This window comes from Acinonyx jubatus, chromosome C1 (assembly GCF_027475565.1).
Source record: "Acinonyx jubatus isolate Ajub_Pintada_27869175 chromosome C1, VMU_Ajub_asm_v1.0, whole genome shotgun sequence".
In the NCBI taxonomy this organism is placed as follows: domain Eukaryota; kingdom Metazoa; phylum Chordata; class Mammalia; order Carnivora; family Felidae; genus Acinonyx; species Acinonyx jubatus.
The window spans coordinates 126,439,584-126,453,270 of record NC_069381.1 but is presented as its reverse complement, the minus strand read 5'-3'; the positions used below and the strand labels follow the sequence as shown (position 1 = coordinate 126,453,270).

Genomic DNA, 13,687 nt, shown 5'->3' with positions numbered 1-13,687 from the left:
GAGTTTGAGCCCCGCGTCGGGCTCTGTGCTGACATCTCAGAGCCTAGAGCCTACTTCATGTTCTATGTCTCCCTCTCTCTCTGCCCCTCCCCCGCTCATGCTGTCTCTCTCTGTCTCTCAAAAATAAATAAACATTAAAAAAAAAATTTTTAAAAACCTGTAAATTAATGAGAAGCACCTTCATATGAGTGTCTTGTACATAACCTAAAACATAGTTGCTACTTAACAAATTATTTTTGAAAAAAAAACAAAGAATGTGTGATTTTCATCTACCTTTTACTCAACCAGTCAATAGATTTAAAAATAATTTAACAAACTGGAAGCTTGGAGCAACATTTATGTGGCTTATCAAAATTCTATACAGTTCAAAATTAAAACCTGCAATTCAAACATTTAAGTCTCCATACGCTACTGAGACCCAAAATGCACTAAGTCGCTATGTACTACTTGGCATTTCAGGATACATTCTCTTATCTGACCATATACTTCCTCATGTCAACTCTGGGCCCAAAATGATAAAGACATAAGACTTTCAAGAACTATTTAATCTTACTGGAGTGGAGGACGCAACTGATGTCCCGTTCTTAAAAGAACTGTGTCCATTTAATGTCAAATAATGAATCTGAAATAAGAAAAAAATTCAGGAAGTGTTCTTCTTAACTACAGCCATACCAATACTTTCTCCAAATTTTTTATTTAGTTTTTTTTTGGGGGGGGGGGTATTTTTTCTTCACCATATAAATACATTCTATCTCTATGTCATTTCACTCCGAATTTGTTGATATCTCAGTTTCTAGGCCATGTTTTCATGAATGGAAAATAACTATCTCCCAGTCTTTATTAGATTTTGAAGGTGTGTTCTTTATCTCAATGTTTTATCTCCTGAGAAACTATGCTTGAATGCAGGCTGAGTGGCTTTAATTTCATTTCAGAAAAGGGCAAGAAGAAAGTGCTCTCTCTAAACCAAACTTTCAGATTTACAGGTAAGCATCACTCTTGCTGGTATTTCTGAATTATAAAAGAGAAGCACAATTCTCTCTACAATAACTGGTAAACAAAATCATAAATATTTTTCTACATTTTCATTCCCAATTCTATTGGCTTGGCTCCTATTACAGGTAATGCTTCTCATATTGATTGTTATAGCACTATTTTGGCTGCCTTTAAAACATCACATGAACACTGAACAAAAGAACCAGTTGAATATGCCATAGATATTATGCCATTTCTATAAGCACCATGAATTGAGGTCAAATGGGGAATGGGACACCGCTAAGAAGTCGCCAACAGAACTGTATCAAAGTCAGAAGTCAGCCTCAACATCCAGCATATACAAGAAACTACGAGGCCCTTGGGGGAGAATTAGCATTTTTCTTTTTCACTCCAGAATCTAGATTTGATTTCATTCTATTACATAAGAGATCCATGGAAATGGGTCTTGGCTTTGGGATTGGTGATTTTTTGTTGTTGTTTATTTTGGTGTGGTTTTGTTTGTTTGTTGGTTTTTATTCATTGGTGGTTGTGGTGTTTTCCCCAGGGTTGTGTTCCCCTAAGATCAGGTTCTTGAAATGCAGAGCAGCTAACTCACAGCAGATGGTGGGATTTTGTAGGGAAGAAAAATCAAGCGATTTCAGTCCAAAAATTGAACAGAGTATCCTAGAGTTTAAGGAAAAATCAACCTGTGGGAAAGTCAATTGTCATTGAGAAAAGAGTTCTCAAAATCAATGCTATTAAAGTTCCTTTTCCCTCTACAATCTAACATAAAAAAAAAAAAACACAAAAAAAACCCAAAAAATGTGATGTTCACAGAAACTGATGCAAAAACTGTCACCAATTTTGGCCTTTATTATTGCATTAGCAGAAAAGGTTAGAAATACTTAAATTTGCCCTCTTTAATTGGGCAAACACACTCACTGGTCCATTTCAATAGCAATTCACTTATTATCTTGTGTTTAACTTGAACCAAGAAGAAATTCTTTTGTTGCCAGAGGTCTCAAGGTATATCTATAAATGATAACAGTAGGAAATTAAGGCATTTATGAGAAAGGAAAGTAATAGCTGACCAATCTCTCTCATTCACTTCTATACAAAAGCAAAAGAAAGCCTTTGTTAATGACTACCAAGGTAAGTAGTAAGCTATACCACGTCTTTAATGCACTTGCTGACACTCGAAAACCCTAGTACTATAGACAACAGTAAAGACAAGAAACGAGAAGGTGGAACAAAAAAATTACCAAGGTCTTAAAGAATATTCTAGAGCTCTTTCTCTAAATTCTGTTCGTCCAAAGTCAGAAAAGTAAGCATAGTCACGTTCTACCCTGGAACAGAAAGTGTGTAAATTGTTACTTTCCAAATGTGACATTAGATAAGGAAGAAAATTTAATTACTGTTTTTAAAATAACTCTAGCTCTGTAAATGTGACACTGTAATTTTAATTGTTGAAGCAAACTCTAATGATTCTGTTAAGATGATCCCTCTATAACTGAGAAGTTAAATTATCCAAGGTTATGGTCAGAGATGCCTCTGGAATGTTGAGAGACCATGTCACACACAAAAAAGTACCTGGTATGAAAAGCTTTATGGGGTAAAATAGATGCATTTCCATACCAAGAAAACATGCATCTTGCCTTCTACAGTAGGGAATTTATGTGCACACTCAAGGAAACATTCCCACCTCGACTACTTCTGCAAAGAGAACTGCCATGTCCTCCAATGTGGCTGCGATGCCACACATTCTTCTAGAGTGGAAGCATTCCTGCTCACTTTTGGCGTTTCAGCCAATGGACTGAAATAAACCTGGGCTGGTTTTTCAGTCCCTATATGTAATCACTGTCTCGAACTCTAAAACAAATGGGGTACTGCTAAGGCTGTGCATGCCTGTCAGAGAGTCTACTATGGAGAAGACTGTTTTCCCTCCTCCTCTGTCCCCTTCTCATTTTCACATTATTTAAAATATGCCAGTAAAATAGTGGATCCATGACATTTGAAAGCGATAGGCCTGTAGAAACTCCCACATCCACAAATTCACCCAAACAGCACTCTTGGGAGGAAAACGAAAAAAGAATGCTACTAATTCATGACTGATTACTCACTCCAACCTACCAGCCCCCTAGCTTATAGCAATTCATTTTTGCTACAGCTCTTAGGTATATGCTCTCATTTAATTTTCACAATGATCCTTTGAGGCTGAAGTTATTATTATTGCTATTATTTCTAACTATTGCCAATTATTACAAGTAGCAGAACCTAGCACTGGTTTGCAAATTCTCAACAAAACAAATACTAAACCTGTGAGTGCTGAGGGTCCATTATGTCAAGAACAATATGCAGAGATAGCTTTAAAGTTGATTCCCTTCCAGTCAGCTGCACCATCTGTCCCTGGAACTGGCTGCCTACCTTCCTTGGCCCTCTGTGCAGTGGACGCTGGCGTGCTCTGGGCACAGTACACCTCCCGGGTCTGGATCCCACCTCCACAAACGGGTCCCGTCACATGCCAGTAGGGGTCCTGCTGCTCGAGGAGAAGAGAGACTTGGCATTCTTTCCATTCAGAGGTCCTCCAGGAATACCTGTTTGGTTTGATTTATTTAAAAGAAGAAGAAGTAAGGAAAATATAATACTCTAAAGAAAACCTAAGTCAGAATATCATATGCATGTAATAATTGTTCTAGAGCCAAATCTTCACCTATAGATAAAAAAAAAAGTCAATTGGCTTTGTTTGTTTGTTTGTTCGTTTTTAAAGTCAATTGGTTTTGATACTAAATCCCTTTTATTTCCTAGGAGCAAAAAATCACAGCAGCCTCTCCTGGTGGCAGTATGGAATAAGAGGAGTGAAGAAGAGAAATGTGGATACACAGGGGATGTGCCTCATCCCAGGTACTATAAGAGAGTGAAGAATCAGACGAAGGATGTGAAAACCCAATGAGCCTGTTCCATAGCAGCTGAACTTTTCATGGGATAACACTTCACAAACTTCTGGATGACTATGTGGAAGTTGGCCTTTTAAAGATAGTAGAGTAGTGTGTGAATGTGTGGAGTTGGGGATATATGATTTTAAATGGATAGGGATGACCAACTTTTCAACCTTCTTGATACAGGACAGTATTTCAACTTGTTTGACCCCATTAGCATAAAGATATACATACTAAAAATGAGTTATCAGTGTGGCCACTACATTTAACTGATGAGTGTTTTATATATGCAGACATGCTGTTATTTAAACTGACTTAATAATATATTCTTCCTGTTTTATAACTGGTTAAGATACATACTAATAGACACACATACATACACATGCACGCACACATACAGATATGGGGAGGAAACCCAACAGAGTTTGAACACAACTTGCAGAAAACAAACAATCGTAACAGCACTGCACTCAGACCTGGAGAATTATTTCAGACAGAATTTCCTTTTGTGGGTTATTACAACATTCTTCAAGCTCACATCATTAATAGAACCCTATAGCATTCACATAAATACCAATAGACTCATTAACTTCTAGAACAATAAACAAAACCTAAGAACATTCTTGTAACTGCTGTCCCATTTCAGATTTGAGGAAAAATTTCTCAGCATTGTGACTGCTTAAAAGGAAAAAAAAGCGATAAAAATGAGTGTGTGTCACCCAAACACTGGCCTTACAGAGACTAGAGTAAAATAGAAGTCAAGTCACAGACATCAAAATAACAAAGCAAATCTCTCAGAAACCTAATAATGACCACACCCCTTCACAATGAATGTCATAATTCTAAAAAAGCTTGAAAACCTGACAGTCATGAAGTCTTATAATTAAACATTTTTAATGTTTATTTATTTTTGAGAGAGAGAGTTCAAGAGGGGGAGAGGCAGAGAGAGAGAGACATGCGCGCGCACACACACACACACACACACACACACAGGATCTGAAGCAGGCTCCAGGCTCTGAGCTGTCAGTGCAGAGTCCAATGCTGGGCTCAAACCGTGAGATCATGATCTGAGCCAAAGTCAGACGCTTAATCGACTGAGCCACCCAGGAGCCCCTCATGAAGTCTTATAAAAAGTGCATTGTAGGAAAAGAATTTGGACAATCCTGGGGGGTTCACTGTGACACAACTCTTCTCCCTCTGCCTCCCCACTTCATTTTCACATGGTTCTCCCAGGCAAAAAAATAAGTCAGTAGGCTGGGCAAGACTTTGGGTGCACAGTGCAGATTCTGCTTATGCACACGATACAGACAATAACCTGTTTCCAATTCCTGGGAGTGATAGACTGAGAAAAGTTTGATTATTTCCAAAGGAGGTCTTCTCCAGAGGTGAACTTCTGAAGCCTGTTCTCCTCACTCAAAGTTCTCACCCTGTTCTCCGTGTTCACTCAAGCAGAAAGCTTCTCCCTCATGCCCCTGAGTCCAGGGAAGATGGCTCTGTATTCCAGGGCAAAATGCAATGAGGTAAGGGTTTGTTGGGATGGATGGCTACCAAGGTCTCACTTCAGATCCCTTTCCTCCAAAGATCCCCTAGCCAAAGAGCTTCTGGCCATTAAGGAGGGGAATAGATAACAGCAGCTGAGTAGAAGCCTCCTATGATATAGTTAACAAATAATGTAGGCAAAAAAGGGAGCAGTGTGGTATAGACAACAGGCATGCTTTACAGCTGAGTTGTGCCTTGCCACTTACTAGGCATGTAACCGTGGCCCAGTTCTGTTTTCCCATCTTTAAAATGGGCATAATAATACCAACTGTTGAACATGGCATGGAATAGATGTTCAGTAAATGTTAATTCCTTTTCTGCTTCTGTCCTTCTACATGCAAGTTTTGCCCCTTGCTGCCACACAACACACACACACATACACACACACACACACACACACACACACACACACACATTAACATTTTATGTATGAGGACTTCATTGATTTCATCAAGTCCTAACATTAGAGATCCAGGAATACTATGGCCTAACTTCCAGCAACCAAAGTTCAGCAAAGAGTATAAAAGAAACATAGAGTTCAGAATTACAGCAAGTCACAGCAATTTTTTTGCTTGTTTGAAAGGAATGGGTCACGCTGTATAAATAGCTTTTTCAATTAATTTATCATGACCCTAGAAGAAATAGCAATGGAGGAATTTTGGAAGTCATTATGGAGAAAAATGAGAAGAAAAGTTTAATGACTATGGTTTTATGTAAAGTAACAAAAACCCTGTTGGTAACTCATTAACCAACAACACCCAAATTCCATTCACTGGCAAACAACAAATTCTCTAAAGAAATATAAGGCATTTATCACTATCACTATTGTTTACCACCTCAGAGAAAATACCAGACAAGCAAGTGGCAGAGGGAAAATGATCACCAGGTAAGGACTCCTATATTCCTTTTTAAAATCTGTCTTTCACAGTCTCTTGTCATCCTCTTTATTTTTTTTTTCGAAAGCCCTATCTATGTGTAGTCACAAATCACCCTGCAACCATGAAAACTGAATGTCCAAACTCTATCAACCTGGGGAAGTGTCTCCAGGAACTGACAGAATGAGAAATCAAAGGAGTCCTTTTGGCTAACTGGTACTCACTTTCTCCTTTAGAAGTTGTTACAGCAATGGTCCTCCAGCCTCTGGACAAGATGGCATCCAGACTGCCTGGGACGCTATCTTTAATGGTGAAGTCCCTGTCAAAGAACAGGCCTTTTTCACCTCTCTCTCCAAATTCTGATGCCTTTTAACACACCCTCATTTTGTCCTTCTGTTTAGGAGGGAAATATGGGGAGTTTCAAAGGCCAGAGTCCTACCTCCTGTGGGCACAAAACATTTTTAATTGATTGTGGAAATGCCTCAAGTAGACAGCCATGGAATGAAAGACATTAGTCAATCCTCATGGCCCCTTAGCAATGTGACTGTGGAGGATCCATTTGCTTTTTTCAAAGGTTCTGTCTGAACACAACAGCCAAGGCATTAATTTATTTGGACTACTAGAGTATCATGAAATGGCCTTCAAGTAATAATAACTACAACCAATACCTTCTGTATGCCTACTCTGTGCCAGGCACTCCAATAACAAAAATAGGTGTGTTACCTCATTAAAGTGTCCCAACAAACCCTGAGGAAAATATTATTTCTGCTTTTGCAGATGGGATAACTGGAATAAAAAAGAAGTAATTCTTCCAAGGTCATAAGTAATTGGAAGAGCAAGATTCAATGTCAGATTTATTTTTCTTTAATGAAATGGCAGGTAGATTAAAATAGCAAATGGCAAACCAATGAAACATGATCAAAGGATACTGAAAATAAGTTCAGTAGGCAACAGGTAGCTACCTGTCCAGCCATTATGAGGACAAGTAAATGTTGGTCTTGGTCTGAGGAAGTGGGTTCTGGACTAAAGAAAAAAAAATCTCTTTTTGTTGGTGGCAAAGATAATGCCAGTGACAACTAACTGATAATGTTTTATACTGCCTATATATATATATTTTTTTTTCTTTCGGTCTCAAACAAAAATAAAGTTTGAGAATATTTTACAGCCAACTTATAATTAGAGCACTGTGGTAACATAGGGTCAAGTTTTGGTGATTTCAGGATATAATTTAAAAAAAGAGAAATAATATATAAGCCAAATTAAAGGATCCCTAACTATAAAAATTAAAATTCCCATTAAACCTTACAGAAGGTAACTTTAGGCCTGAAATCAAATTCTCCATGTTGCTCCCTGCTGATTAGAGTGTTAAGTAAACTTGTCATGATCCATTCATGTGAAAACAGCTCCAATGTCCCCACTACTAGTGAGAGAGCACACCTCCAACCACTCTGGAACCCCACCCTCTGAGAATGGGAATGCTGATAACTCAAATACTGAATGCACAAGGAAAACAGCTGATGCAAGGGCATTCTAGTTAACATAAAGATACGTATGAGAGCCTGAAGGCAGGGGGAGGGCTAGAAAGAAGGACTCCCTAGAAAAAGAAAGAGGCTTGCCCAAATAGTAAGGGAATCACCTACACAACCACATGTTCATTAATCCTTTCTTTCAACAAATAATTCCTGAGCTCCAATTATGTGCCAGGCAAGATTTCAGACAATAGAAATGCACAGCAGTAGGCAAGACAAAGCCCCTGACCTTGAGAAGAGAAAGAGCTATTTCCGTGCCATGACCAGGGAAGCCTTCAGAATCCTGAAGAACATGAGGGAATGAGCGGCCAGGGAGCATTCTAGGCAGAGAAGAGCACATCCAAAGTTTCCAAAGAGACCGAGTGTTTGGCACTCTCTAGGGTATCGCAGAAGCCAGTGTGGCTGGGTCAGATGGGTTAGGATAAGAGGGAGAGAAAATGAGCAGTAGTCAGGAGACAGTCTATAAAGAACATAGTAGGCCAGAGTTAGGACTGTGAGTGTTATTCTAGATGTGTCAGGAAATCATTGCAGAGTTTTGAGAATGGTAATATGGTGTGATTTAAAGTTTTAAAGATCACCCTGGCTACTGAGTGAAGAATAGACTATGGGGGATGTGAAGGAAGGAGACAAATTTGGAAGGCTTTGCTCATCTAGGAAGGATGATGGTGGCTTCAACTGAGGCAGTCATAGTGAATGTGGTGAGAATTGACCAGGTTCTGGATATGCTGTGAAGGTAGGGACAGCCTTCCAATGGATTAGATAGAGATGAGAGAGAAAGGGAGGAGTGAAGAATGATTCCAAATTATTTTTTCCCCAAGTATTAGCACCACAGTGTGTTGGCAATGAATTCTTAAATGAGACAGCCCAGAAAAGGGGACAAGAACCAGACATCAGGGAAACCATGTATTATAACTGAGAAACTCAGTTTTTCTTCATTTACTTTCTAGAATCTGTTTTCCAAATCCTTCTCCCATGCCTGAAACTCATTGCCCAATATTCTTATATGGTCCCTATAATTTAAGTCTCCTTTTAGGAAATGGTCAATAAGTATATTCACATGATACATATTAAAAGTTACAAGTTTAATTGCCATGCTGAGCACTGGGTGATGTATAGAATTGCTGAATCATTATATTCTACACCTGGAACTAATAAAACACTGTATATTAACTATATTGGAATAAAATAAATACTGAAAATGTTAACATTAAATATGTTATGATTCTAAAGAAGTATATGCAGCTTAAAAGAAGAAACCAAGATTAAGTCAAAGAAATTTCTAATGGCAGAAATACATATTCCCATTAAGAGATATAGGAGACAAATTGTGGACTAGGAAAAGTGATTTGAGGCCCTGAAATTCATTTGCCAAGATAACCAGCTTGTCTTCCAGACAGTGATGTTGTCTAACTCAAGGAATCCTGTACTTAGACTATTCTTCAAACAGAAGGGGGATAGCAGAAGGAGTAAGGAATGAACTTATTGCTGTGAAGCAATGAGTAGAGACATCGTAAATTAGCAAAGACAAAATTAGAAAAGAAGGCACATTAGCAACTCTTTTTAAAAGACCTCCATCCTACTAATGTGACATAAAGTGATTCTAATAGCAACAGGATGGCAGGACCATCAGAGTTTTATAGCAACCTCTGCCCTTTAGAATGTATGCTTTATCACTTCCACAAGGCTTAGAATTGCTTAACGTGTGGATTTCTTTTCTCCTACTAAAGACTTGGATTTAAAGCAAAGCAACATGGAACAGAATCTTAAGCGATTTAATGATGACAGATTGAAAGAATAATTGCATTAGTTAATGGTCATGTTTTGACTAAGCACATATAGATTTGCAAACAATCTTGGAATTAAAACCCTAGTGCAAGGTATTCAAATTAAATGCGTGTATATTAAAAATCAGTGTACTGCAGCATGACTAATTTATGATAATGTCTGTTGTCCTTTTAAAGTTGTAAATGCATTTAGAAAAGAATTAACTTGTCATTTTTTTTTGGCTGAACAGACGACCAAAATAAAGGGAATAGATCAAGCTTTATATATTTTATGCTCTAGTAATTTTTTATTGAATACAGTGAGACCATTGATTATGGAAAGCTACTCTGAAGTGCAAAGCTCTTTGCCCTTCAGCAGCTGGCTTTGTCAGCCAAACTCCACATATGTATTATTAATAGACTTGTATCACTATGCACAGCACTTAGCAGTACGTTAACTTTTCTTACACTAACAGGGGAACAAATCTTCCATCCAAGAGGACTTAAAGTGGCACAATAGGGACTCATGAAAAAATATGTACCAGTAAAAGATAGATTCAATAAAGCATCTGTCTTCTCCTGTTGAAACAATTTATAGATATTTGAAACCATTGTTTCTTATCTAACACACAGTCTCCTGAGGGCTCCAGGTCATGACTCCTTTATTCCTCAAGCTTTTTAATCAAAACAGTTAACAACAACAACACAAAAATCATCCTTAACGAATCTATGAATTCATTTAAAAAATGTACTGAGTTCCTATTAGGTACAGAGTGCTTGTTTGCACTGTGGTAGATGATCAACAGCAGATTCAGAAGATATGGTAGGTGATATTCATGCCGTTCTGTTCTGGAAGGCAAACTTTTACAAACTGAGACTGTGATCTCATTTCTCACCCTTTCTGAAGCTACTCTTACAACCGAATGAAAATAGAAACTTCTTATCTGGAAAACCAGGCACACTGTTAGCAGAAGAAAGGTGGCCATTGGGCACAATATCAGATCAAGCTTCATGCGTCCATCCCTGCCCTGGGTAGTTGTTCTTATTTAATCTCCTTGATGATGTCAGTTTCAGCTGCTCTTTATAAGAAATCACTCTAAATCCTTCACACATATTACATAATAAGTAAAATCATGGAAGAAAGTACCATGTGCATAATATTGTTCTGGAACTACCCTACATTTGAAGATTCACTCACTCATTCATTGTTTGCTGAGCATTTACTATAAGCCAGGCATTTTTATAGGTGCTAACCATTCGAAGGTGGAGGAAAAAAGTAAATGAACAAAAAAGTAAATAAACATCCCTACATATGGGATGATTTGTAAGAACATTACCAACTATTATAAACATTCTTAAAGGATATGGTAATCATGTTCTGGATTCTCTAGTTCAACATACAAATTTTTGATTGTGTAATGATGTGAAAGTGAGACACATTCAGTAGAAACCATACTTTGAATTTGGATCTTTTTCCACCCAGCAATATGCAATCTGATACTCTCATGATCAATGAGCTGCAGCTCCCAGTCAGCCATGTGATCACAAGGGTAAATTATAGATACACTTACAACCATTCTGTATCCATGCAACCATTCTGTTTTTCACTTTCAGTACAGTAGTCAATAAATTACATGAGATATTCAGTACTAGTATAAAATAGGCTTTGTGTTAGATGATTTTGCCCAACTATAAGCTAATGTAAGCATTCTAAACACATTTAAGGTAGGTAAAGCTAAGCTATGATGGTTGGTAGGTTAGGTATAGTAAATGCATTTTCAACTTACAATCGTTTCATCCTGCCATGGGTTTATTGAGAGGTTACTCCATCATAAGTCAAAGAAGATCTTTTACAAGATTCTTAATATGCACGAAATAAGTGAACAAAGACTGAACGTTTTCAGTCTCCTGAATTCTCTAGAAATTAACAGTGACAGGCTGAAGCAGGTATTGGACAAACATCTCTTCACAACACAGCAACCCTGTTCCAGCACTTACAGAATTCCAATGGGCAAAGAAAGCCAATAATCAAGCAAAGTTTTCCCTGCCATCCTTTTCCTTAGCTCTATCCCTGGTTTCAATATCATCTACAAAGATCTGTCAACTAATCCCCAGAGTTTTCTCAAGGAAAAATAATTTTTTCTGGAAAATCTAAAGTTGGGTGGAATGCCTAAAAGAGATGTTAGGGAGAATCAGGCTGGTCATGGGTTGTGGACGAAGGGTGTTGTACAGAGAAATCAAAGTAGGCTGCAGGAGACCCAGACACATTCCTCAGTGTGAGTGTGCACAGATAGATCATAGTAAGGATAAATTCATGCATACCAGAGACAAGGACAGATGGATCATGAGAGCCAATCTATTCAGTGTCAGACCCAAACAGTGAAACAATGTTTTACAAATTGGCTTTTCTGTGCAGTAATATCACAGTATATGTAATAGGATCAACCACACAGCTTCTGCCTTAAGATCTTCTTGGGAGTTTTAATCTACATCCGTCACTGTCACCTTTTAATACTGCTGTCTTCTAGTCAATTTCAAATTCTAAATGATCATTTAAGAGACAGAACAGCCATTTTTTTTTTTTTTGCATGAAAATTGTTGTCTCTGGTGAAGTGGTGAAAGTTGCTGGTAGGTCATCTGAGGTGTCATTTCCAGGAAAGGTATTGACACTTTTCAATATGTTTGTGTGTTATGGTATCTTCAGCCTAATGGGCTCTCCACATAAACACAAGGGATCTGGAGTCACAGTTGTTCCGGCATCAGGTCATGCCTCAGTTATCTGACATTAAGCATTTAAAATACTTTCCTGGGGTGCCTGCTTGGGTGGCTCCATTGGTTAAGCTTCCCACACTTGTTTTCAGCTCAGGTCATGATCTCATGATTCATGGGTTTGAGCCCTGCATCAAGTTTTACACTGATACTGTGAAGCCCACTTGGGATTCTCTCTGCCCCCCTCTCTCTCTGCTGTTTGTTTTCTCTCTTTCTCTCTCTCAAAAAATAAAAATAAATAAATAAGTAAGTAAGTAAATAAATAAATAAATAAATAAATAAAACTTTCCTTATGCTATCTAGTAAACGGGGCCACCTTATTTACAGTCTTAGAATGATTTTCACCATCCTCTTAGTTCAGATGTAGGATCGAATACTTCAGATGTTAATCAGGACATAAAAAAAAAACACAAGTACCAAGGTAGCTTATAAAATACATATCTTTCAATGTTTTGAGGTAGAGAATAGCATAGTGCCTAAGGTCATGATGCCCAATGGCAGGAGATAAACACACCCAGATGATAGTGCCTAAGGTCATGCCTAAGGTCATGATGCCCAATGGCAGGAGATAAACACACCCATCTCTCTCATTTCTATTCCCACCTCACAATATACAGTGTGAGTGCTTAATGTTACGTTGGAATGGACATAAACCTACAAGTAGCCCGAATGCTGAAGGAAGGGGTTTCTTGGAGTCTATACATGTCTTGGTTAAAACCATACTCTTGAAACAAACCTAAGGCTGTACTACACTAACTTCTTTATAGTTGTATAATTTCCTATGTTAGTGTAACAGACTAGCTTCTGTCTCTTTTCAAGTTTACATAAGCTGGTTGCCCCAAGGAACTACCAAGATGTTCTGGTCTCAGAGAGCACTTGTGGAATGGGCTTCTCCTGCTTACCATTCCTTTCATGGGATCATGCCTCAGGGATTGGCACTCGTAGTGTTTAGAGCTAAAATGTTTACCGCTGGAGTCTAGCTGGTGAGACGAATAGCCCCAAAGCTATGTAGCTAAAGAACTTTTACAGCAGTATTAATATGCAGGACCTATGGTACTTCTCTAGCTCTTCCCTCTTCTTGGAGTATTCTTCCCCTAATTACTTAAAAGCTAATTTCCTCACTTCCTTCAAGTTCCCCCACCAGTTCAAATGAGGCAACTGTAATGACTCTGTTTAATTATGTAACCTGAGCTGACCCCACATCCCAGCATCCCAGCAACCCTACTGTAATGTCTGATTTTTTTTCATACCTCATGCACACAGTATATAGCTTATTTTATTTATTATATTTATTTGATGTACCT

General features: G+C 38.1%; 1 protein-coding gene across 10 annotated transcripts in view; it reads right to left on the bottom strand.

Moving 5' to 3' along the window:
• Positions 1-13,687, bottom strand: part of THSD7B (thrombospondin type 1 domain containing 7B) — a 1,235,876-nt gene that overhangs the window by 522,792 nt on the left and 699,397 nt on the right. For all 10 annotated transcript variants that reach the window (XM_053214974.1, XM_053214976.1, XM_053214972.1 and 7 more), the window contains one exon: positions 3,397-3,566. In XM_053214974.1, the coding sequence (XP_053070949.1) occupies positions 3,397-3,566 (170 nt within the window). The remainder of the gene's footprint in view (positions 1-3,396; positions 3,567-13,687) is intronic.